Source organism: Sesamum indicum, linkage group LG10 (assembly GCF_000512975.1).
Source record: "Sesamum indicum cultivar Zhongzhi No. 13 linkage group LG10, S_indicum_v1.0, whole genome shotgun sequence".
Lineage (NCBI taxonomy): Eukaryota > Viridiplantae > Streptophyta > Magnoliopsida > Lamiales > Pedaliaceae > Sesamum > Sesamum indicum.
This window is the reverse complement of record NC_026154.1, coordinates 3,345,143-3,372,881: the sequence shown is the minus strand read 5'-3', so window position 1 is coordinate 3,372,881 and position 27,739 is coordinate 3,345,143. Positions and strand designations below refer to the sequence as shown.

The following is a 27,739-nucleotide window of genomic DNA, read 5'->3' as shown; positions in this document are numbered from 1 at the left end:
TAGAAGCCAATGGGCCCATAAGATCTTTGTAAACACTATTAATAGGGAAAATCCAATTACACCAGATAGTAAGCTCAGCTGGAAATTAATCCATGCAAGTGCCATATAATCAAACAGACAGAGTTGGATAAACTATGCTGATTTTCTCACTTATCCATTCTTGTTTACATTGGATTCATAAACATTCAATGAGATCACCTAGTTAGACAGGTCCCGAATGTAATCTGATACACGAAAAATCACATTTCATACGACAGAAGACGTACTCCGCCGCTGTTATTCTAACTTGGACGATCTTTCTACTAGTTGTCAATGGTGAGTGAGGTCCTTTTCCTTATTCTGCCGTCTAGTCGGATAAACATTTCGCCTTCCAGCTTGTCTAGGAGGATGTACAAAGAATAAAGAATCCACAGGAAATGTTAAAGAGCAACTTTCATCGGGAGAATAGCTCAACTCTGTTGAGATAGCAAGCAGAGGCGGGATCTTGAAAGCAGCTGCAGAAACCCTCGTCATCTTTAGGAAATGGAACCGGCAGGGGACGGTCTGGGATTATGCCAACCTTGACGAGAAGAAAATAAAGAAATTGCCACATAATTTAGGTACTGTGATTCAGCATTAGTGCATGCGTTCCTACATGCACATACTGGCCAATACACACAGACACACAGAGAGCGAGAGAGAGACCTTATCAATGTCAGTGTGGGCAGGTGTTTCATAACGAGCAACAGTTACAGCCAAGCCGGAGCCATCAGACAGCTCAAAAACTGATTGAATTTTACTGGAGAGAGTAATAGTTAGGGTGATTTGACAGTGACTCACTATGTTTCCAGAAAGCAAAATAATGCAAAGAAGATTAGATAATCACCCCTTCCCATAAGTAGGCTCTCCAACTAGTACAGCACGCTTGTTGTCCTTTAGAGCACCAGCTAAAATTTCACTTGCACTTGCAGTTCCTTTATTGACCTACAGAGGCATGCCAGATTAAAACAAAGAAAGGCTAGGAAGAATTTGCGGAGAAACAATATCCTTATATGAGACTGACAAATAAAGAGATCCCATGATTTTAGAAAAAAAAGTTCACCAAATAGTTTGGGTTGGCGGCCGATCAGATTGTAGTGTACTCCACACACGCACACACACACACACATATATATATATATATGATTTGTTCATGGAACTTACTAGAGAGAGAACTAAATAAAGAATAGCATAAACATTGGATAGGACAACTGAAGGAGTAGCAATCAGTCACCAAGTTCACTAAAAGAGTCAAGCTTCACACAAGGATACCATGGTTTGTACTACCATGAGGGCCTTGTTGACATGGACTACTCAGTACATACAGTATCAGTTCTCTGAGCTTACTGGAACCCAGTCTATCGTTAGAAAGGAAAAGGACAATCTATGTGGCAGAAACCTATGACCTCATATTGCAACAAAGATGAATGTAAAGCAGCAACCCTAAAAAATCCTAAAGTGCACTTATAATAGTGGGATGATGAATTAATAATGTAGGAAATTATTGTTGTCGATTTTTTTATGAATTAGAATAGGATATATGCTCCAGTAGGTAAGATTTCTGCTTCAGGAAATAGGATCATAGAATGGCCAAAATGAACTCAGCATACCAACACCACTAGGGGTTCAGAAGCTGCCACTGCATTGCTTCCATCTGTGTCATATATATCTCTAACACCCCTGCTGTCACAAATGTATACGATGACACCCTTGTCCAGCCTGATTAAAATAGGAACCAGTAAGACACTATGCTTCAATGAGAACAGACCAGCACTTTAAATAGAGGAGGTAACAAGAATGGTATTGAAAATAATATCTAACGAAGTCTCAGTCTGCAATGTAGCTAAAAGAAGGTGCTGACAAAGCTTTGGGCCATGCAGAGATCTCACACAAAATTCAAAATGGAATTTTGTCTTCAGCTCAGTTGTAAACAATATTCACTGCTAAACTCTAAAGATAAAGTAAATGTTCTAATTTAACACCAAATCATTTTTAATAGTTAGCAAAAACCAAGTACATCATGAGCAGACCTAAAAATTTATTTTCATTGACGAATAAATATGTTGCTTGTACAACCAGCACACTTCAAGACATTTATGATCAACAGTATCCATTGGAATTTTCAATCAACTGAATATTTACACTTACTAAGAACCACAAAAGGACAAGAAAGAATAAAAAACAAAGATCTTCACCACCAATACATACCAAAATAACAAGAACTTCACTGTAGAAGCTATCAAATACTAATATCTGCTAGGCCACTCACCAGATTTTAGCAATTTCAACTCCTTCAGGGAAGAGGCCGCCACTGTGACAAACTTAGCAATTCAAAACTCCAGCTTAAGGAAAAGATTATTCCTATGAAGGAGAAGTTCACAGCATGTTACCTGTTATCCCTAAGGTCCAGTATGAAGGCATTAACATTGTTTCCCCTCAATGTTGCAATAGCTTCCCTCACAGCACCTAGAAGAATTCATGAGGAGAACATGAGAACAAAACAAACAAAATTATGCAGTTACCATCCTGATCAACAGAAAGGGAATTCTGCATCAAAATTTGAAACAAGTAGCCCATAATTTATCTTCAATACTATGACCAATGTATGCAACAAAATTATAAGATAATTGATGCAACGCTTTTAAGATAGCCAACAGTGAGAATAACTTCGTTTATGTGTGCAGACACACTGATAAGTAAGCAAAAGAGCAAAAGCATGAGATTAATGAAGATTATAACAGTGTGTTAAGTTAATTGATCAGAATTAGATAAGCATACAGGGATAATTCATAAAACACAGTGAAGATTACCAGAAGCATTTTGGTTGAATGATGTTAGTTTGATATATCCAATCAGAGGGCCATCCACCCCCAAACCAGGAGTTCTGCATATTCTGGACTTCACCGGATTCAGTGAAACTTTCTCTCGTCTGAAAGGCAGCAGCTAACTGATAGTTACAAATCAAAAAACAAAATATATCCATCCAAAACACAAATAATTATCCATTGTCTTAAAGCTTCAAGCTGTACAGACCGGAAGAAAAGTGCTATTGTACCTATAAATTATTTTAGCCACTCTAAATTAATACTGTAAATCATGGAATAATAGTGCATACGTTAAGGACAGGTGCCTTGTTTCAGAACCATGACGTACAACAAGCTCCACTGTACTTCCTTCGGGTCCCCTGTGGATTCATTTATAGCACCGAATCATACACAGTTCTCAACTTTAAAAAAACCATATACAAAAATACTGTACTTATGTACTATTTGTTACTGGTTTCACAAGAAAAGCATTGTTCATTTAGTGATCTGCAATGGTCAGAGAACTCCATTACCTCAACTTTAAATAGCATTTAGGGAATAACATCTCACTAATTCCAGCTATTAAATAATTGTTAAGTTGTGAAGATTGATTTGAAGAAGAAAAGGATAACCTGATTCAACTTAGAATTCCCAAGTTGAGTTGGAGAAGGATAACCCGATTCAAAGTTGAGTTGGAGAAGGATAACCTCATTCAACTTAGAAATCCCAAGTTGAGTTGGAAAAAGGATAAGTCATGGCTATATATACTACTCTTATTAGCATTGTTTTAATAGAGCAAAGTAGAATAGAGTAGAGAGAAAAGAAAGAGTTGAGACGAGGGTGAGTGTTGTCTTTCACGTGTGGTGAAGACTTGCATACAAGTGTGTGTGTGTTGTACTCCTCAATTTTTCTCCTCTTTGAGTGTTTTCTCCTGGCTTGGTATCGCCCCCAAACGTAGGATTTATATCCAAACTGGGTTAACAAATTCGTGTGTCTTTTACTGCCTTCATATTCCACCTGTTATCCATCTTAACCCGATCCATTTCCTAACAACTGGTATCAGAGCCTGGTTCAAGGAGTTAAGATGGAGGGAAAGTTTCCAGTCGAACGGTTCAATGGTTCCGACTTTGGGTTTTGGCGTATGCAGATGGAGGCCTACCTGTACGGGAAGGACCTGTACGAACCACTTGCAGAGAAGTCCGAGAAGACGAGTGATGAAGAATGGAAGGTGCTCGATCGAAAGGCGATGAGCGCAATAATCCTGTCGCTCTCTCGGAATGTCGCCTATCATGTGAAGGGAGCAAAGAGCACGAAGGAAGTTCTACAGACTCTTGCCGATATGTACGAGAAACCCTCAGCAATGAACAAGGTTATGCTGATGAAAAAACTATTCAGGTTGCAGATGGAGGAGAGGAAGTCGGTGGCCGATCACCTCAATGACTTCAACCAACTCACGACACAGCTGGCGTCTGTGGATATCGTGTTTGACGATGAGGTAAAAGCGTTAATTTTGCTTTCATCTTTACCTGACAGTTGGGATGTGGTTGTTACTTCAGTGAGCACTTCGTCTGGGAAGGAGAAGATGAAGTTCGACAACATCAGGGACATGATGTTGAACGAGGAAACCCGTAGAAAGCAAACGGGTGGATCATCTGGCTCTGCGCTACATACAGAGTCCAGAGGGAGACCTGACACACGGGGTAAATACCGTGGAAGGTCCAGGTCAAGGTCCAGGGGGAAGAACAAGGGCAAGAAGGAGATGGTGTGCTGGAACTGCGAGAAGCCCGGACACATGAAAAGCGAATGTCGGGCGCCAAAGAAGGAAAAGGAGGGCCGAACAGCGAATGCCGCGACGGAGGAGATCACGGATGCACTCTTGTTGAGTGTGAGCAGTTCTTCCGATGATTGGGTTGTGGATTCAGGGGCCTCATTCCACTCATGCAGCAACAAAGACATCATGGAGCCATACACCTCAGGTGATTTTGGCTTAGTTTATCTTGCAGATAACAAACCCCTCAAGATTGTAGGAAAGGGAGATGTGCGGATCAAATCAACGAATGGGTCATGCTGGACCCTACATGATGTGAGACACATACCAGGACTGAAAAGGAACTTGATCTCAGTCGGACAGCTGGATAGTGATGGATTCCACACGACGTTTGGAGACGCGAAGTGGAAGATCAGTCGGGGAGCAATGACTTTGGCTCGAGGACTAAAGTCGGGAACGCTCTACATGGCGGGAGGATCCAGTTTAAACATTCCCTTTGCAGGAACTGTATCGCAGGCTAACCTGTGGCACAATCGCTTGGGCCACATGAGCGAGAAAGGAATGAACGTGCTGAAGTCGAAAGGACGGTTGCCCGAGTTAAAATCGGTGGAGGTGGGTCATTGTGAACACTGCGTGTTCGGAAAGCAGAAGCGGGTGAGCTTCTTGACCACAGGAAGAACTCCGAGGAAAGAAAAGTTGGAGCTTGTTCACACCGATTTGTGGGGGCCAGCACCAGTGTCATCTCTTGGTGGATCAACGTACTACATGACATTCGTCGATGATTCCACTAGAAAGGTATGGGTGTATTTCTTAAAAAGAAAATCTGATGCCTTTGATACATTCAGGAGATGGAGGGCACTAGTGGAAAATGAGACAGGTCTACAAGTGAAATGTCTCAGATCGGATAACGGTGGCGAGTACAACAGTGAAGGTATCAAGAATTACTGCGCCGACCATGGAATCCGAATGCAGAAAACAATCCCGGGGACACCTCAGCAAAATGGCGTTGCTGAGAGGATGAACAGAACACTGAATGAGCGTGCGAGATGCATGCGATTGAAGAGCGGACTACCAAAGATGTTTTGGGCAGATGCAGTCAACACGGCTGCTTTCTTGATCAATCGAGGGCCTTCTGTCCCGTTGAACAACAGGATACCAGAAGAGGTATGGAGTGGTAAGAAAGTGGATCTTTCTTTCTTACGTACGTTTGGTTGTTCAGCCTATATTTTGAACGATGATCGGACTAAGCTGGATGCTAAGTCGATTAAATGTACATTCATTGGGTATGGGACTGACGAATTTGGGTATAGATTCTGGGATGATCAAAACCGGAAAATAATTCGTAGTAGGAATGTTATATTCAATGAGGATGTAATGTACAACGACAGGAAGGTAAGCCCGGACGATGACAAGAAGGAAAGGGAATTTGTTGATCTCGATATTTCAAATTCCGGGATCATGAGACCAGCAGATACGGATTCAGTGGGAGTTCAGACGGACGAAACCGAACAAACGGAGATAGAGCCAGAACCAGTATCGGAGGAACCGATTACTGAAAGCAGCACACCCTTGGCACTGGGTCGAGAACCGAGGCTGAGAAGGGCCCCAGATAGGTACTCCCCCTCTCTTTATTACTTGCTTTTGTCTGATTGTGGAGAACCCGAATGTTACGCAGAGGCAGTCAATGATGTCCACAAGAGCAAGTGGGAGCTTGCGATGAACGACGAGATGAACTCGTTGAAGAAAAACAACACATGGGAATTGTGTCAGCTCCCAAAAGGAAAGAAGGCCCTACAGAACAGATGGGTCTATCGGGTTAAGGAAGAATCAGACGGGAAGAAGCGGTACAAGGCAAGACTCGTAGTAAAGGGATTCCAACAAAGATACGGTATTGACTTTACTGATGTTTTTACACCTGTTGTCAAGTTAACTACTATTCGTCTTGTGTTGAGCATGGTAGCGGCAGAGAACTTGGAGTTACAACAGATGGATGTAAAGACAGCCTTCCTACACGGGGATCTTGAGGAGGAGATATACATGGTACAACCAGAGGGGTATAATGGAGATGATCAGCAGGTGTGTCGCCTGAAGAAAAGCCTGTATGGATTGAAACAGGCTCCGCGGCAGTGGTACAGGAAGTTTGACAACTTCATGCTAGAGATAGGTTTCTCTAGATGCAATGCTGATCATTGCTGCTACGTGAAGAGGTTCGATGAGTTTTTTATCATTCTACTCCTGTATGTTGATGACATGTTGATAGCAGGATCAAATGTCAAGGAGATCAATAGGCTCAAGGATCAGTTATCGAGGAAGTTTGACATGAAAGATCTTGGCGAAGCAAGACAGATATTGGGCATGAAAATCACAAGGGACAAAGGTATTGGTAAATTATGGTTATCTCAATCTGATTATATTGAGAAGGTATTATGCAGATTCAAGATGGAAAATGCAAAACCGGTTGGAACGCCATTGGGAAATCAGTTCAAACTATCCAACAGTGATTCGCCCCAGACTGACTCCGAACGTGCAAAGATGAGAGTCACACCGTATGCCTCAGCAATTGGGAGCCTGATGTATGCTATGATCTGTACTCGACCGGATATAGCACATGCAGTGGGAGTAGTTAGCCGTTTTATGAGCAATCCAGGAGTGATGCACTGGGAAGCTGTGAAATGGATTCTTAGGTACCTGAGGGGTACTAAGGACCGAGCATTGGTGTTTGGTAAGGGCAAGCTTACCTTGTTTGGGTTTGTTGACGCTGATTTTGCAGGGAGTGACTATGACAAAAGGAGGAGCACTACAGGGTACGTGTTCACATATGGCGGTACAGCCGTATCCTGGGTCTCAAAGTTGCAGAAGGTTGTCACACTGTCCACGACGGAAGCTGAGTACGTGGCAGTTACTGAGGCAGCTAAGGAGCTCATTTGGCTGCAACACTTGTTGGGTGAATTAGGGAAACCTCCGGCAGATGTGATTCTTCATAGCGATAGCCAGAGTGCGATCCATCTGGCAAAGAATCCCGCGTTCCATTCGCGGACAAAGCACATCGAGATCAAGTACCATTTCATCCGACAACTTCTGGAGAAGAAGGCACTGCAGCTGGAGAAGATCCAAGGAGAAAAGAATCCTGCGGACATGCTGACCAAGGCGGTTGCGATGGAGAAGTTGAAGCTGTGTACGGCTTCGACTGGCCTTGATGACTAGAGTGGACAAACCCGGCGGTACCAAGAAAGAAGTGGAGAAAAGCTAATCAATCTTCAAGTGGGAGATTGTTAAGTTGTGAAGATTGATTTGAAGAAGAAAAGGATAACCTGATTCAACTTAGAATTCCCAAGTTGAGTTGGAGAAGGATAACCCGATTCAAAGTTGAGTTGGAGAAGGATAACCTCATTCAACTTAGAAATCCCAAGTTGAGTTGGAAAAAGGATAAGTCATGGCTATATATATTCTACTCTTATTAGCATTGTTTTGCAGAGCAGAGTAGAATAGAGTAGAGAGAAAAGAAAGAGTTGAGACGAGGGTGAGTGTTGTCTTTCACGTGTGGTGAAGACTTGCATACAAGTGTGTGTGTGTTGTACTCCTCAATTTTTCTCCTCTTTGAGTGTTTTCTCCTGGCTTGGTATCGCCCCCAAACGTAGGATTTATATCCAAACTGGGTTAACAAATTCGTGTGTCTTTTACTGCCTTCATATTCCACCTGTTATCCATCTTAACCCGATCCATTTCCTAACAATAATTTGAACTTCCAGATACGTAAAACAAACGAAGCAAAAGTAAAACAGCATCACACTGGTGGTGTCATCATTGCAAGGTTGATTTTAGAAAAAACTCACTGCAATCGTTCAGCAGCATCATATATTCCCATGCTTTCTGTACTTGTGTCATCAATTGCAAGGATTAAATCGCCGGACAGAACTCCAGCCCTATTTGCTGGGCCTCCTGGAGCAGCTGAAACAACCACCACTCCAGAAGTCGATTTATCTTTTCCAGTAGGGTATCCAATAGACAGCCCTACACCAGTAAGAGTATTCCGTGTTCCTGACTGCCTTCAAAGGACATATCAACAAGTTATACAAGGTAGGACGATAATGAAACCATTACCTTCTCATTGAGTGAAAAAATCGGTAATCAAGAATAACATTGAAAGTAGCTTCTTAACCCAAATAAATTAAGGGAGAAAGATCAGAGCAAGAAGCCCATACCCGCAGGCTCTTAAATTTTTGAGGCTCTAGGAACCGAGTGAAAGGGTCATCCAGAGTAGCAACCATCTTCCTTATAGCCGCATCTAGAATACAATATGAAAAACATTGAATCATGAATATTAAATGGTTCACCTAAGGCTGATGTTAAATACTAAAATTTGTGTGACCGTATGAAATGACCTATCAGTTACATGATTGCTAAAATGAGCCTTCTTGCAGAATTCTTGCATTAAACCCAAAATGACAGTCGAAGCTCAATACAAAGAATGTTACAGCCAACTTAGCCATAACCAATCATCTAAAAAAAGTTTACCAAGGGTAGCCATCATGTAATCAGCTATAACAAATGTTTGTTCCTGTTTAAATTAATTACTTGTGGATTGCTATGGTGTGTTCTCAATAATTTTGCGAAGGCAAACCAGTTGATAAAAAAAACATGGCACATTATCAGCTGCAAGATAGACACTTACAAGTCTCTTCTCTTGTGTTCATAGGTTCATTGCGTAGTGCATTTTCTCTGTACCTAAACCAACTCTGCCCATTGAAAGTTTTATCAATATAAGCGCGGTCAAGTGTTCTCCAAGCCTCCAAGAAAAGAAGATTTTCTTCGCTAAGGGCCCCTACATAGTGTGACAATCAAAGTATTATAGCAGAAAACAAGAAGATAGTGGTATCCAGAATATCCAAACTGAATGGTAGACAATTTGAAGAACCTATAAAACTTACAGGAAGGAGTTTTGGTGACAGCGGCACCCAATGTCATGAAAAGCATCACTCCAACAATAAGACGGAGTGAAAACACAGGAACAGGATTGTTAAACCTCTCAGCACATTGTAGCGCTTTCTGGAGGATGATGGCAAATTTCCGCAGCCCGGGAACAAATTCAGTCTTTAGCACAAAGAAACCACGGTGCAAAACAAAAATTCCGTCCAGCCGCCAAAGCGACTTAAGAAACTTTTTGTATCTGTTGCTCCTATTCAGAAACTGAGCTGAAAAGAACTTTGCAGTATTCTTTTCGTTACTAGAAAAAGAACAGGATGCTCGACATCCACTTTTCCTCGGCGTAAGATGATTACAGAGAAGCACCTGAAGGTGTTCATTTGAAAAAAATGAGGACTTTTTCATTTGCTTAACAGTCACAATGTGTACCAATATCTAGATCAATGATTTCTCACCAGAAAGACATGTAAAATTACTCAAAAATCTTTCTTCATGTGGTGAACCAATTCTTAACACCTCCTCCCGAGCAATGATCATGCATGACAAAGAAATGTACTTAATATCTCTAATTGATGATTAATCACAATTGTGGACCACAAATCTTTCAAATGCATAATTAACAACTCAATCATGGTATCCAGAGTTTTCTTTTCCACATTCTTATTCCTAATTTCAATTGGTAAAAGACACATCAGCATTATGACCAACAACCCACAACACCTTTCCATCAGTAATCCCTTTCCCACCAAGACATGCATTCATTTCCAAGAAAGAAAAACAAAAGAACAAAAATTCAACACAGCAAAAAATGCAGAAACAGAACGTATTTTCATTATAAAAAAACGACGTATTTAAATTTCAAGAAAAAGGGTATAAATGGAGTACCTCCGGAACAAAAGCAGTGGGATTTCTGCTGGAATTGCTGACTGCAAAAGCGGCAGAGGTTCTTAGAACTTCCATTTGATATGCGCTCAGTTTCCAGCCACAATATGTAAGCAAGGAATTCCTTCAGTGTGATTGGTAGTTATCTTTGGCGCTTTTTGCCTTTTTCTTTCTTCGGGAAATGTTTGTGGCCTTGAATCGTTGGTGACTTTAATGCGCTTTTTTCAACTTGGCTGCGACTTTGGGTCCCACTTGAAAGCGATTATTATAATTTCACATTTTTTGTGGTTATGGCTTTTCCTTCTTTTTCTTTTGTTTTTCATTTTTTAGATAAGATTTAAAAAAAATAAGATAACAAGTGCTTATAATAACAATAAGTATAGAGAGCTCGTCTCTTTTCACCCTCTCTTTCCTCTCTCCCTCTCTCTACAAATATGTATATACACAAATTATATATATATATATATTACATATACAAATTACAATAAAATCAGACACACGCTCTCACACGTTACCACCCAAACTTTCGAACTCAAGTAAGGAATTTTTTAAATTTTAATTATTATTAATTTATATAATTTATTATTTAATTAATCTATTTATTAATTATAATTTATTGATCGATGTACTGTTTAACTGAAATATTTCATGAGTTTGAGTAATTAAATCATAAAGTTGCATTTGAAAATATTATATTTATTGAAAAGAAAAATGAAATTTTTGATGGGCCAAACATAATGAAACCCTAATGGGCCTTAATTTTTATATGAATATGAATTGAAAAGGGAATTTTAGTAGTGGCCCATTACTACCTCTATTTTAACCTAATCTTTTGATGGCGCAGAATTCAAGTAAAAGTTTGAGCAGTACTCAGTTTTGGATATTGACATTTACGATGCAACGTGGACGAGGCCTAATTTAATTGGTGAAATTAAAGCTTCATAACTTTAAAGTTATAGATTATTTTGAACTCCATCATCGTGTGTGATGCTATTCTACTTTAAATAGTAGGTATTGTTCTACTTTAATAATAGTTATTGATTATATATAATTATTTGATATTGTTGATTAGTATATGATTGTTAATAGATATAGATATTTGATGTTGATGATTGTAACTGATTTATTCAAAAAAATAATAGTTTATCGACTTTAAAGAAAACATTCACGATGCAATAAAATATAATCTTTTGACTCAAATTAAAAAAGTTAATGATCCGAACTATTCGATTGGATTGAGTGGGGTTATTTAAAATTCTTAATTTCAAATAATCTTTTCAAAATAAAAATTCTTTCATTCAAATACAATTTGATGAAGTTCTCTCGAAACAAACCAGCTAAACAATTTTCAGTTCATGCCCAAATATTACAAAATATTAATTATAGAAATTTTGATATAACAAATCTTCCATACGAAATTATACATGTCGGTTCAATCACTTAAAAATCTAATTTGTTGATTTATATATTTTTATCTATAATTATATGTTAATATACAAAATTTATTTATTATATGCATGTAGAAATAGCGAGTCACAACCAGTAAAAATTAAATAAACAAGTCAAAGATAAGGGGAAAAAAGATTTTGGCCACTTTAGAAAATGCATTTAATTCAAAATTTGTCAGATATATTAAAAGTAAGAAGACTAGTCAAAGAATGGCACCACAACAATAAGTAGTGCATTGCAGGAAAAAAAGAAAGACTTTGGAAGTCAACCCACCAAAGTTGTATTCTTTCTTGGAAAATTGTTGCAGATGAAATGTCCCACCCCACCCCCAATCCATTATTAGCTTTAAATCAAAGCATGTTCACATTGACTTCCCTATTTTGTTTGATTTGATGCACCTTTGGAAACTTCAAGTGTACATTGAAGTTTCCAAGAAACTTTCATACTTCTCTCTTTTAAAATAGAATTTAGATGAGATGACAGATTCAAGTTGGTGATGATGTACATAGTGAAATTGTTAATATTGAATTTTACGATATCTAAATCAGAGTCTGTTTAGAAAAATAAGACAGAATTAAAGAGGAAAATCTTTTGATACTAAATGCAAACTTGTCATATGAACGACACCACTTTCATGCCCTCAGATTGGACTTTGCATCAACCGATGCGATTTCAAGTCGATGATGTCAGCCCGACCCAATCAAGGGTTTTAACCCCTGTCATGTGTGGGATAACTTTATTTTCTTTTATAGTTGTGCTTTGTTCATCGTTGTAGGTGGGAGGTCGCGGTGAAATTTTTGGATGTACTCGAGATGTAGCACTCAATTTACTGTGCAAAAAAATGAGTTGGAAGTTTTTTTAATAACATAGTAACGATTAGGATTTTTTTATAATATTGAAAAAACATTGTTTAGAATCGTTTTGAACTTTTAAAAACTAAATCGATAATAGTATTTTTTTTTTTATAAATGTATAAACTCTTATTACAAAAAATTGTCACATATTTTCCCAGACTTTACCAACATTATCGGACATTTCATAAAATGGTTTTAGGTGCTTATAACCTCAGAAATTCAAGACAGGGCTCTTAATGTTAATTAGAGAGTCAACTGTTTGGTCGTGAGCGTCTTTTTCTGGTCACGATGAGAAGTCTTTGTTACAATCGGATATAGACCAAGCAAATTGATTCAAAGAAGTTCTTTATTGTTATTATTATTATTATTATTAAATAACAATTATCTTTCTTGAAATTTAGTATAATTACGAATATCTTAGTCCACATAAAAGTATTTTGGGTAGTTCACCCAAAAATTGGATGAATCGCTAACGGAAACTAACGGAATAGACTAATTGTTAGACGATTGTTAAAATCATGGGGATATTGATAATTTTTCAAACAACAAATGGGTATTCATAATTATGTCAAACTTTAGGAGAGGTTGTTGTAATTTACTCTTTTTTTTAAATCATATTTTAGTGTTATATCTATATGTGATTGGTGCGTATGGTATCTTTTAATTTTTTAAAATTAAAAGCTATAATTAAGTTAAATTATAATCTAAAAGAGAAAATACGTGTATATATGCTTGATATGACATCATTATAACACAATAATAAGATAACAGGGCAGAAATAAAAAGAGAATATAAGTGATAAAAACTAACAATACTAAAACTGCCACTAATTATATATATTAAGTGACAATAATTTTTTATTTTGTCGCTACAATGATTTTTATAATTTTAATAGCAGTTGTTGTTATTAGACACAATAAGAGACAAAAAATTTGTACATAAAATTATCACTATAAAAAGTTAAGTGACACATATATGGTAACAATACAGTAACGACAATAGTCACTGTAGCTGTGTTGCAACTTAATTGTTATTACAGATATGTTAGTGATTGTCCATAATAACAACTTAATATATACTTTTTAACCCATTAATAATTTTATTGCAAATAAAATTTAAATTATTGTCACTCGAAGTATATTTTTAATGATAATTTTAAGATTGTTATTATAAATTTTGTCATTAACATATATATTTTGTTGTTAGTGTAAAAAATTCTTCACCTGGTTGAAGTCACACGTACTTTGAAAAGTCAATTGTCTCATATTTGGCATTCCGCTTCTGTTTCTTTCACCAAACACAACGACTCAAACATTTTAGGATAAGCGAATCAGATATTGCTTGATTGGTAAGATTGGGATCTCACAATTAAAAAAAAAAATTATGCATATGAGTCCAACAAATACGGATGTATGTCTATTGTTATTAGGTGTGTAAATAAGCCGAGAGGCCAAAAATTTAGGGTCGAGCTCAATTAATTAAAATTATTTTTAAAAAAATTCAATTTACTTTAGCTGAATTGACGATAAAAAAGTATATCATAGTCTTACAATTTATCCGTTACAAACACATGTTTTTGTTTTCAATGAAGTATTTATTAAAGTGATGAAACGGGAATCATACAGTACAAAAATTGTCTGGAGATTTTAAACGATTACCCCTAAAATATAGCCAAAAATTACTAACACATGCACTGTTTTTTTTATTTAATATCGAATAAAGCACAATTCAGTCGTACTCGTAAAAGATAAAAAAAGATTAAGGACAATAAATTGGACTGGAGTTTCCATAAAGCAACAACATCAAAATCGAAAAACCTAATTCTTTTCGTAACTTAATTAATAACCAAAAGATCATGGCTAATAATGGCTAAGTCTGGTCTATGGGTAGGTAAGAGCACTGAGCAGCCACACACTCCCACACACATGGGAATTGGAAAGGTTGTCATGTGGGGTGTGGTGATAAGTGCAGCAATCACTCTCTCTTAGTGTCAAAAAGATTCTATCAATTCTCGGACCACTAAAACCAGCTTCTGCCCCGTGACTTTTGGAGATACTTCATTAATTTCTTGGACTATGTTTTCTAACATTTTCAGATGAGTCGAGTCGAATCGATTTGGATCAGATGTAAACTTGAAACTACAATGTTTGTTCAAAGTCGTAGAAGTTATCCAAATAAAAGTGCGTGAATCTTTTTGATTTGTTTCCTAAGTTTATTCATTTTTGTTGGCGTGTTGAAGTTTTTTATGGTAATTATACGCATTAATTTGATATCTCATAAATTGGGTTGAACGGGTTTAACTAAAATATTAGCTAAATCTGCATCTTCTCAATATAGGTTAAAATAGTATCTTCGCAATTTTCTCAACAAATATGAGTTGGAACTTTTAATAAATATAAAATTATTTAATTTAAATAATAATTACTATCCAGACCCACAAAAGCTCCAATAAAACTCAAAATGGTACCCATTCTATCTATGTATTTAGGACTAATAGCCAAAATCATACTCGTTGATCATCAAATAACATAATTGGCACTTATAGGAATCAAACCAAAGATAATAAAAAGACTAACATAGCCTCTCCTCATAAGTGCAAAATACCCCAACATGACAAGAAGTTGTGCGTTTTTTATCTGGATTGGGTTGCACACAATCTGACTCACTAAATCCGAGACAGTAACCATCAATCACCCTACACCTGGATCCATACTTGTATATATATTTGATCTTATAAATACCTCAAAACTAGCTTGGACCAGTATACGTCATTTCTCCAACTAAAAAATACTATTCAACTTTCTTCTCGATCTTGCACCCAATAAAAGGTGTTGATTGAGGAACTTCCAATAAATCTAACAATCTATTCATCTTTTTAATATTACAAACATCTCCAAATGTTAAAATCACATCCAACCCAAATTGAATTAACAACAAAGAAAGAAAATGGAGAGGTACCAAAAGTCCAAAAATTGGATGTGATGTTGTCCCACTTCGAATTATGAGGCCATAATATAAGGTTTCCTAGTGGGTTCAACTCCTAGGAAAAAAACAAACATGGAAGAAGAAAAGTCTTTGATACATCAAAATCAACACGCACCCTTCGTTCACATTATCTTCAATCACAACCATCCAATAAATATTAAGCAAAAGCTTACAATTAATTTTTTTTTCCGGAAATTTTTTAATACCTAATTCATATATGAACAACTAGTCAAAAGAGTAGAAATTTCAAAAGAAATAATTGAAAATAATTATCTTAATAATTAAAAAAATAATTCCAACTTCAAAGCGTGTTTGGACTCGCACTTGGCTCTATTCTCCTCATTTGAAGTCCGTTTTTGTGTGCATCATCCTCGTATACATAAGCGAACCCGCCGTGTCGGGTCAGATCCATACCCGCCATCTCATCGTCCTCCGAGATCCGAAGAAGATTAAGCTTATGTAGAGCGTAGAATAAAGGACCCATTGTCGCGGTCACCCACCCGATAATCACCAAAATCTGGATTATATGGGCAGCCAAAAGCCTTCCGCCACCACCCATGAATAACCCGTATGGGCGACCCGGTTTACCCGGGTATACTTCGTTCACGTACTTCTCGGTAGCAAACAACGCCGTGAAGATCACTCCCCAAGTCCCGCACCCGCCGTGCAACTGGGCCGCCTCCAACGGGTCGTCGAATTTCACCTTCTCTGCAAGTTTGTTGCACCCTATCAAGACGAGCGCCGCCACGAACCCGCATATCACCGCCGCCCATGGCTCCACGACGGAGCAACCGGCTGTGATGGCCGCGAACCCGCCCAGCAACCCGTTGCATACATCAGTCACGTTCCAGTGCCCGGAAAGAATCCTTTTCCCGAACAAAGTCGTCAACGCGGCGGTGCAGCCTGCCAAAGTGGTGGTGACAGCTGTGCGACCGACGGCGGACCATTGGCCGTAGTAGTTGCCACTTGTATATGGTGACAGAATTTTGGCAAAGGACCCGGGATTGAAACCGTACCATCCGAACCATAAAAGGAAGGTACCCAACACCACGAGAGAGGCGCTGTGACCGCGTAAAGCAATTGCCCGACCCGAATGGTCAAAACGACCGATTCTCGGTCCTTCAATCAATGCTCCGTACAAACCCGCAATTCCCCCAACCATGTGGACAACCCCCGACCCAGCAAAGTCGATGACTCCGGATCCGAATAAGAGATTTCCGGTGTTAAAGGCGCTGGCCCAGCCGTCAGCTGACCAGAACCAATGCGAAACAACGGGGTAAACAAACCCAGTAAGAAACGAAGAGTAAATCAAATAGGCCACAAACTGAGTTCTCTCAGCTATAGAGCCGCTGGTAATCCCGGCGGCGGCTATGGCGAAGGCCCACTGGTACAGGAAATAACTGTAGTCGTAGGAGGAGGAGGGCATTTCCTTCAAGCCGAAGAAGTGGCGGCCGATGAACCCATTGGACGGCGTGCCAAACGCAAAAGCGAACCCGAAGAGGTAGTAGAAGAGTCCGCCGGCGGCGGCGTCTAGTACGTTGGTAAGCATGATGTTCATGGTGTTCTTGGCTCGAACAGAGCCGGCACAGAGCATGGCAAATCCAAGCTGCATAGAGAAAACGAGGTAGGCGGAGAAGAGGAGGTACGTGGAGTCGACAGCGTAGGCGGTGTCGACGAATTTGTTCGACACAGTGGAGAATTGGCCGCAGATATATTCAGCCGCTGCGGCGGCGTTGGTGGTATTGGGGCCGAAGAGCGACGCCAGCTGCTCAGAGGAGCAGCTGAGAGAAGCAGCCATGGCTTGTGAGGAGAGAAAAGAGACGCAAGGAACTGTAGTTTAGGAACTGGAGAGACGGTGTAGTAGCAGAGAGTGATTCGTCGGAACCAAATTTATAGAGAGAAGGGAGGCTAGATTGCTGGAAGTTTGACTTTTCTTCGTTGATTGCCCTTGCCCTGCTTTTCATTTTTAATTGATTAACGAGTGGTAATTAAGGGTAATTTGGTCATTTAATATTTTTATATTAATTGATATTTAATTGGTTTATTTACAGCTGATCAACCATTTTAATTATTTATATAAATATATGTTAAATGACCGTCTTATTTAAGAATTTAAATTAGCATAAATCGAATAAAATTATTTAATATTAATATCTTAATACATTCTCCTTCCATCCAAATATATATAAAAAAAAATTTTAATAGATGGGCTTCAAATCCAATCCTCTTATTTGCCTGATTCTTATTCCATATTAAACGATTAATTCTATAAAATTTGAATGGTCAGAAAGAGAAATTATTTAGTAATAATATTATAATACTATAATATTAAATAATTTATTTATTTAATATATATATAATAATAATAATGATAATTACAATAACATAGTATGCTCTATAATCCCAATTTATCATAAGATTAATAAGAAAATAAAAAAAATAAATTAATAAAAAGAGTAAATAATTTCAGAAAGTGGAGAAAAATAATTGTTTTTAATGGGCTGAAAAGTAACTCCATTTCAAGAAAATAAATAAATAAATTATAATTTAAAAATTGGGTTTCATCACATGGTAAATATGCGGCGTGAAAAGCAAAAGGCAATAGGGACAAAACTGGTATTTAATAATGTACTAATAAAGAAGATACAATGAGCCAAGTACAATACGGCCTTCAAACGTTGACCAAAGGGTGGCCTTTTCATTTATTTAAAATCAATATTTTGAAAAATGGTACTCTTTTGATGATGACATCCTACTCCATTCACAACTTTTCAGATATTATATTCCCAATATTATGAGCTTCAGTCTCATAAAAATACATGTATATATATTTTTTTATTGTAATTTATTTTTTAATCGTATTCGAATGTATTTATTAAATTAATTTAATTTTTAAAATTAATTATATTTAAACCTCCTATTAAAATATAAAATTATATTTTTTTAAAATAAATTCTAAAATTACACTTATACCCATCCAGAATTCGCAATTTATACATGATCTCCTTTCGTTATGGTTTGAAAAAAGAACACTAACATTAGCAAAAAATTACTTAAATTTCTTACCTTACTCCTTATTTAAAATTTCCATGCAATAATTTTATATTTATATATAAAAAAATATAATAATATTAACCTCATTCCATATAGATATAATATATATTTATCCCCTTAATATAAGTACAAAAATATATATGAGAATATTAAATATGGGACAAAATTAAAAATTTATTTTATTTTTTATTTTGTCGACGTTATTATTTTTCATCTAAATTCTTATGAAATGGGGTCATATATAAATAATGAATTTTTTTAAGAATATCAGTGTAATTTTAAAATCTTTTTTTTAGGGAGTGTAATTCTATATTTTTAAAGAGAATTTAAATACAATTAACCCTAATTTTTAAATTTAAATGTAGTGTGTGATGAATTGCATTTTTTAAAAAAAGAAAAATGGGACTGACTTTTAGAGACAGGATAAACTGATTAAGATTCCACATGAATGTCTATGGGGTCCACTTGCAAATGGGGACTTTTGGACTTTTATGGAAGCAATTATCACAAAATTACATTTACAAGAATTCTATATATTAACTTATCATCATTTATTTATTCCATATAAAGTTAAATTAATTATCACCATTTTACAACGAACTCTTCCGAAATTTTACAATAATTATAAATATTCTTTTATTTAAAAAATTACACATTAGCCCCTCCCCTTTTACAAATACCCCCTTATGACAACTAGTTATAGGGGGATGTGTGTTGTGAATTGTGTAATTTTAGGAAATTTCAAATAATAAGGATGCATTTGTAATTAAAACAAACCTTAGGAGAGCCCTTGTAATTTACCGTAATATATAATATATATGGTGGTCCGTTACCTAGCTAACTTACAAGCAGAGTGTAATAAAAAAATTTGATTCTCGTTATGATTGATTATCATCATTAAAAGTAAGAAATTATAATAGATACTAATTAAAATATTTTGTCATTAGGTAAAATCATGGGGAATATAGACCATAGTTAAAAATTAAATTTTTTCATACTGATTTTACTTGGCTATGGTACGTAATATCAATTTATCATGATTAATAGTGTAGGGATTATCTATTTTCTTTATTGTGAAACTCTTAAAGATATTTTATAAAGTGTTTGAGAGCTTGTAAAGATTAAATTTTACAAAAGTATTTGACAATTTTTTTAAATAATTTTTAAAATTTTAAATAAGATGTTTAGGTGGTTATAAATTTCTAATCTTATTTTTGGATATGATAAACTATTATTTAAAAATCTTACTAATATTTCTCAATATCTTATAAGATATTCTTCAAAAAAATTATAAATTCACCCAAAAGTGAAATCTTATTTTTGGATCTGATAAACTATTATTTAAAAATCTTACTAATATTTCTCAATATCTTATAAAATATTTTTCAAAAAATTTATAAATTCACCCAAACATATTCTAAGTCATGAAGGTGTCCAAGTCCCCAATCCATTTTGAAATCTCCAAAGTGTCTTACAACAAAAGTTCAACACCAACAATAATAGAAAAGTACTGATTATAGTTTTTTAATGCTTAAATCAATAAAATTGTTAAAATAATAAACTCTGAAAAGTAAATTAAATGGCAAAAATTGTACTTGGTACATTTAGGGCGTGGACTTATTAAAACAACTACATTGTATGATTTTACATGAACTAATGATATAATTTTGATCAAATAATTATATGAATCCGTGTATATTCGGGTTTGAAATATTTAACGAATTAAACCATATAAATCTTTTAATAAAAATAAATAAATTAATATTTTAATACCCAAACACAAGTAAAAATCGAACAAGATTATTTTTTTTTTCAAATGTAGATTCTTAGACCCATCTTTGCGAAATTATTGTTTCTGGTGAATATATACAACATTAATTAATTAGTTGCATATAATTGTGATGCCCACTACTAATAATTAATTAATTAATTATCTGTTCCCAAACTAATTAATTAAGAGTCCTCCAATCATAGCTTAGATCATCCTTAAAACAATATTAATTTCTGTCCCCTTCTCCCACAATCCCAACTAATTAATCTCAATTATCTATAATTCCATTTTAATCAGTCAACTGCCATGATATAATCCTCAGATTCTAAATTAATTAGACATCCTTATTTTTTTTTTAAATTGCTGTAAATAATTGTTTTACAAACATATATATATATATATATAGAATTTAGTATTTTTTTATAAGATTAATTATTAAAGTTGCATTTTGATATATGGTAAATTATAACAGGTTTCTTGAAATTTGTCATAATTATAAATATTTTTTCATTGTTAAAGAATACCCACATAAAATATTACATCGTATGGGGTATTTGTTAAACGAATTTAATTTTTAAATGATATTTATAATTTTTAAATAATAAAAAAATATTTATAATTATGATAAATATCAGGAGTGAGGTTTGTAATTTATCCTTTATTATAATTAATAATAAAAAGAACAGCTGGATTATGAGGTAGAAGTTTCTTGGGGAAAGATGAAAACAACTGGCTGATTCATTATTAATTTTGACTAGGAAAAAAATAGTTAAGATGGTTTTGTTCTACTCCACTGCTGAAAATGGGGTACGTTGTCATTGAGTTTTAAAGGTGTCGCAGCAAACTGTTTTGGCAAACTTCATCAAAACTTGCATCTTTGACATACGGACATGCATATACATCTTTCACTTCCGGATTTTTATAACATATTTAGAAATAACATAGTTTCGAATTCAGACAGAACTAATAATATTTAGTCAAACAAATGTATCTTAGTTAATCTAAGTCTAAATCACATACCGATTTTTGGGTTAGTTAACTTGTTCAAAGGGTTTTCGAATGGTATAGGATTCTTTACAACTGACTCGCGTATTCTGCTCTGTACTTGCCTATAAACAAAGACTGTGTGCAGACATTTGGTAACATCATTCATCTCTCTCTCTTTTAAGCAATCTGTAAGCTTAGATTTCGCACCCCACATGAATATGTATCACTTTAACATCATATTTCATTATTATTCTCACATTTATTTGAATTTTTCTTTTACCTTTTTAGTAAATTATTACTGACTTAAGCATTGAAGTGCTAATTTTGTTTTGCAGGGTCAGTCAATGTTGATCTTAGAATTTCTTTGAAAATCTTTCGATTCTTATGGTGCGGTTAAAATTTGGTACGCATTAAATATATTGTCGAATAATTTGTTTTTAATATTAGGATAATATGCACTAGAATTCCAAATTTTCATAAATTAATAAGAAAAGTCAAAAAAATAAATTAATAAAAAGAGTAAATAATTTCAGTACAAAGTGGAGGAAGATAATTATTTTTAATGGGCTGAAAAGTAAGTCCATCCTCTCCAAGAAAATAATAAATAATAGTATTAAGATTTAAAAATTTGGGTTTCATCACATGGTAAATATGAAAAGCAAAGGCAATAGGGACAAAACTGGTATTTTACTAATAAATGAGAATACAACGTGGCAAGTACAATACGGCGGTCAAATGTTGACCATAGCTTTATGATTTTATTTAAAACTACTCATTGTGACTAGTCATTCTTATTTTGCTCATAATAAGTAATTTTTTTATGTTTTTAAAATATATTATATATAAAAAAAAAGGGTAAGTTACAATCATGTCTCGTTGTTTAAAAAAATACAAATACTCCTCTAATTTTAACGCTCGTTTAACAACGAGCCTATTCCGTTAAGTTTCATCTAATTTTTATGGTGAACTGGCCAAAATGTCATTTTTAATTATAAATTATAATGATATATATATATATTTCATAATTTTTTAAAAATATTTTTATGAACTAATATTCTCTCTAAATTATTTGTTTTACCCACCCTCAATTTTTTTATATTTTTAAATATTTTTTATTTTTATAAAAAGATCAACAAAGGTAAAACAATAATTTTCATTTTGTCATATAAGGTTACATAATTATTTTTCATTTGAGGAAGATATTTTTATTTTTTAAAATAACAATAGATATTCGTAATTATATCAAACCTCAGGGAGGTAATTGTAATTTACCCTAAGAAATTAGTACATTACATTAATAAAAAAAGAAAGAAATAATGATTTATCAATTAATATAAATTTTAAAAGCTGAATAAATTGAGTTATTTTATCATGAAAAATATTTTTTACTTCACAAAAAATTAGTACGATTGTGTCATTAATTATCTTTTATGAATGTGGAAGGGCCTTTTGGCTTTTCTATATATATATATATATATATATATATTAGTGTAGATTAATATTTTGGAAAAATGGGTGTGATTTTATCAGGGACAGGATATACTGAGTAAGATCCCACATGAATCTTTATGGGGTCTACTTGCTAATGGGGACTTTTGACTTTTGGGGAAGCAATTATCACACCATTACATTTACAAATCCTATATATAGTGTGTGTGTCTATATATATACATATAAACTTATAATCTTTTATTACTCACAAAAATTTTATAAAGTAAATTAATTATCATCATTTTACTAATTAAGAATAATGAATAGAAATGGCAACGAGATGGGTCTGGAGCAAGTTTGCCAAATTTGAAACCTGCCCGACCAAGAATATTTTGGACTCGATCCCCGGGCGTCCCCAAGATTCGTCGGGTTGGATTTGGTGGACTCAGTAAATATGATTAATATTTTTAAAATATTAAAAAAAAATATTTTTTTGAATAATACTTTCATAACTTTATAAATATGAGACAATAATATTATATAATTTTTTTTAATAAATTTTTATATGCATATTTTAGGTATTGAAATATTGAAATTTTTAAAATCTAAGTTACTTATATAAGTATTAAAATGTTTATAAGTTATTTATACCATTATTCTAATTTATAAACTTCATCAAGTATAAATATATTTTTCATATATGTACAATAAAAATATTTATTTTACACAAAGTATTCATTAAATATATTTTATATAAGTATATATAAATTATATTAAAAAAAAAGTAAAATGACAATCAACACGTATTCAGGTCCAAACCACTAAAACTTAGACCCAACCCTACGACCCGCTTGAGGTTCAAAATCCACCCTAATCGGGGCAGGTTTGGATTCAGTATGTCTGACGATTAATGAATAAATATTTACACAACAACTCTTTCATAATGTCTGACGATTTATTATTATTATTTATTTATTTTAAGAATGATTAAAATTGATTTTTTGACCACGAGGACATATACGAAATAATTAATATGTAAATTGAATAAAACTCAACTCTAAAATTTCCAAAATTGTAAGAATTATTAGAAATTTAAAATAGAAAAAAACTAAAAATAAAAGATACTATAGTCAAATCAAAACTCTATTTCCAACTTCGCTATTCGAATTTTTTTTTAATTTCACATTTTATCCTCTAAATAATTATTAATTAATATTTCATGTAATTAACAAGACTAAAATTTATTGAATTGACTGATGAAGACGAAAAAATGAAAAAAAGTCAGAAGTTCATATTTACACTAACTAAATAAATTAAATTTAATTAATGACAAGTTCAATTTAAAGGTAGTTCATTTTTTCGTTTGTTCACGTAAGTAGTAATTTTTCGAACAATGAGGAGTTATTTGTAATTATGTCAAACCTCAGGGAAAGTCGTTGTAATTAGCCTTATTAGTATTTTAAAATTATAGTATGAATTCTTTTTATTACATCAATATTTCAATAAAATTAAGCAGCTATATATATAACTATATATTATAAAATAAATTATAATATATTCATATAAAATAAGATAAATATTTACAAATTAAATGAGACGCAAACTTATAATTTCAATTTTGTTCATAGGACCCATATGATATGTAAATTATATCTATGAATTGTGAAGGCCAAATTGAGCCACAATTCCTTGAACCATATCCAAAACTCTTCCATCTTTATTTTTTCTCAAAAATGATAGATTGCATCATTCAATATATTAAAATATCAAATATTAAATAATTAGCCTAATTAGTAATATTGAATTAAAGCATATATACCTTTTAATTAACATTTTAACACCCAAACATAAGTGAAACTCGAACAAAGCAATGGGACGTAGCTCAATTGATGAAGCTAAGGCTTCATGACCTTAGAGGTTATGAATTCGAATCTTGCCATATGCGTGGGATGTTGTTTTCACTGCATAATAAGTGTTGTTTTTACTGCACAGTAGGCATTGTCAACTGTAATTGTAGATGTTGGTTAGATTTAATTTATTAGGTATTATTGATCAATGTATGATTGTTGTATTAATCGACAAAAATGATTGTGATGGTTTTATTTTTGTCAATTGTAGATTCTTAGACCCATTTTTGCAGAAGTCTTGTTTCTGGTGAATATACACAACATTTTTAATTAATTAGTTGCATATAATTGTGATGGCCACTATCATTAATTAATTAATTAATTATCTGTTCCAAAACTAATTAATTAAGAGTCCTCCAATCATAGCTTAGATCATCCTTAAAACAATATTAATTTCTGTCCCTTCTCCCATAATCACAGCTAATTAATCTCAATTACCTATAATGCAACTTTTAATTAGTCAACTGCCATAATATAATCCTCAGATCCTAAATTAATTAGACGTCCTTATTTTATTTTAAATCCCTTTAAATAATTGATCAACATATAGATAACTTATGATACGAGTAAAAATGAATTATTCCCCACATTGTTACGACTAGGGTTGAAAACCATGATAAATTCACTGCTCGTAGTTAAACAAATCGATAGAAATATTAAGGTTTAATCATGGTCAATTAAGATTTTTCGTGATCTTAACTATAGTCAAAATATTTGCTTTGAATTTTAATTGTGCCTAATATTTTGATTTGTCTTGCAGAAGCAACGATTAATAATAGTTGTACAATCATATTGTAGTTGATCGGTATTTGCTAAACTTATTTATTTTAGCTATAGTATTTTTTTTAAAAGAATTAACTACAACAATTAGACGTTATAAAAAATAATATTTTTTTTCTAGTGTTAGCAGTTTTTTTTCTCGATAAATGTAAATTTCATTAAGTAAAAAGAGTATAAAGGTACAATACAACATGTTTTAAAACTAGGCATAGATCAAGGGATTCGCCATAAACAATAAAATCCACATTAATGTTGGCAATCTTATTCATAGTTTTCTGTGATATACATAGAAATAATTAAATAAATTAATAATAAATGTATCATATATATATATATATGTATAAATCTATGTGCTTCCATATTCTGAACACAAATTGTCAGTTGATATGAAAACCAAATAATTATACATGGGCAGAAAACAGCATGCAATCTTGATTTTGTCAAAATAATAATAATAATAATAATAATAATAATGGGAAATGAAGTTGACTTTTGATATGATTAAAGGATAAATAGGTCGCTCTCTTTTAAAGTTCAGTATAATTATACCTAGTATTTTTTATGGTTTGAAAAAATATATTTAATACTCCTGACAATTATTTCTGACAATAAATAAATCCATCTATAAATCAAAATTTATGAAATTTGTTGATATCTACAAAAATATTGAATGAAAATTCATATTTACCTTTGATTGGCTTATTACTCACTGATTAAATGTCAACTAATATTTTCTAATCAAACTACCTTTATGTATCAATTGGTTAGAAAAGTTCTGTTTTACCTATGTACAATAAGTTTGTAAATCAATTGGTGGTAAATATGGATTTTCATTCAACTTATTCGTTGATATTTTATGAATTTTGCCAGCGGTGGATATATTTGTTGGACAACAACAAACGTCAACCAAATGTAATTTTTCAAATCATAAGAGATTTACGTATAGTAACACCAAATCGTAGAAGAGGAAAATGTAATTATTCCGATACTTAGTGGTGGAAAATAGGTGGACAATCATTAGCTAGCTAGAAATGAGGAAAAATGATGAATACAACGAAAAATTCTAACTCGAATTAAATTTGGTTGGACTTGAACCAATTATATGACAAATGTAATATACTAACGATGGAATTAATGTACAATTCAAGAAAAACAATCAATCGCATGATAAATGTATCATAGTTACGTTTGTGCACATTGTTAATTTGCTTAGACAACATATCCATCATCAAAATCTAATGAACAAGTTTGATGCTGACTAATTTAAATGGTTGTCCATTTCCTTTCTCTCTCACTAAAAATTATTGTAGTAAAAGATGTGGATGGATGACATGTTACATATGTGCGGCGGTCTGCTGCAACTTAATAATTAGTTAATGTCAATTAACAACAATCTTACGAACAAATTTAAAATACTAACATTGACTGACTACAAATAGATAGGAAAACAAGGCAGCAGTAATATCAAGAAAATTCTTGTCAGGATCTGATTCTGGTTTGAACGAGTCAAATCCAAACAAGAATTTCTCGAAATATGAATATGATGATGTTTTCCCGCCGTACAGTAATTGTTGCTTGTACGAATTCAGGTACGTACATGTAATAAAAAGTAGATGTTTGTTTTTGACAATGTCAGCAGAAGAAACTTGCTCAACTCACCTTGCCCCAACGGATATAAACAAAACAAGAATACAACACCTTCCAATTCCACTTCCATTCTTGACTTCTTATTTTGGTTTGGATTGAATTAGTGTAAGCTTTTTGTTTGTCATCACTTCTTGCCCAATATTGGGCCAACTCATGTCATAATCGAATAATGGGTGATATTTTTTGGGGGGGGGGGGGATGGGTAGTATTTTAACTATATGGCAAAAAAGAAAAATAAATAAATAAATTTCACTCTCCTTAAATTTGCGTTGTTGGAAAAAATTACCAAGGACCCCTTAATTTTGATAATCGTCTAACAATTAATTCAATTTTGTTAGTCTATATTAGATTTTTATCCATGAATTAACCAGAATACTTTTGCGAAGTGTGAATTATAATTTTGTTTATTTTTTAAAAATTTTTGAATTTTTTTATGACTAAATGGATATTTTATTTTATAATTTTTCAAATTTTTTCAT

At 33.8% G+C, this 27,739-nt stretch overlaps 2 protein-coding genes across 2 annotated transcripts; both read right to left on the bottom strand.

The window, feature by feature from the left end:
• LOC105171826 (carboxyl-terminal-processing peptidase 2, chloroplastic) lies at positions 13-10,590 on the bottom strand. The gene is made up of 13 exons (XM_011093068.2): positions 10,399-10,590; positions 9,519-9,879; positions 9,263-9,412; positions 8,793-8,875; positions 8,424-8,632; positions 3,134-3,202; positions 2,829-2,947; positions 2,409-2,484; positions 2,288-2,329; positions 1,629-1,737; positions 866-963; positions 685-778; positions 13-559 (listed from the first exon to the last, which is right to left on the bottom strand). The coding sequence occupies exons 1-13, from the start codon at positions 10,471-10,473 to the stop codon at positions 434-436; spliced, it is 1,611 nt and encodes a 536-aa protein (XP_011091370.1). The 5' UTR covers positions 10,474-10,590; the 3' UTR covers positions 13-433.
• LOC105171825 (ammonium transporter 1 member 1-like) lies at positions 15,654-17,615 on the bottom strand. Its single transcript, XM_011093067.2, has one exon. The coding sequence runs from the start codon at positions 17,479-17,481 to the stop codon at positions 15,985-15,987; it is 1,497 nt and encodes a 498-aa protein (XP_011091369.1). The 5' UTR covers positions 17,482-17,615; the 3' UTR covers positions 15,654-15,984.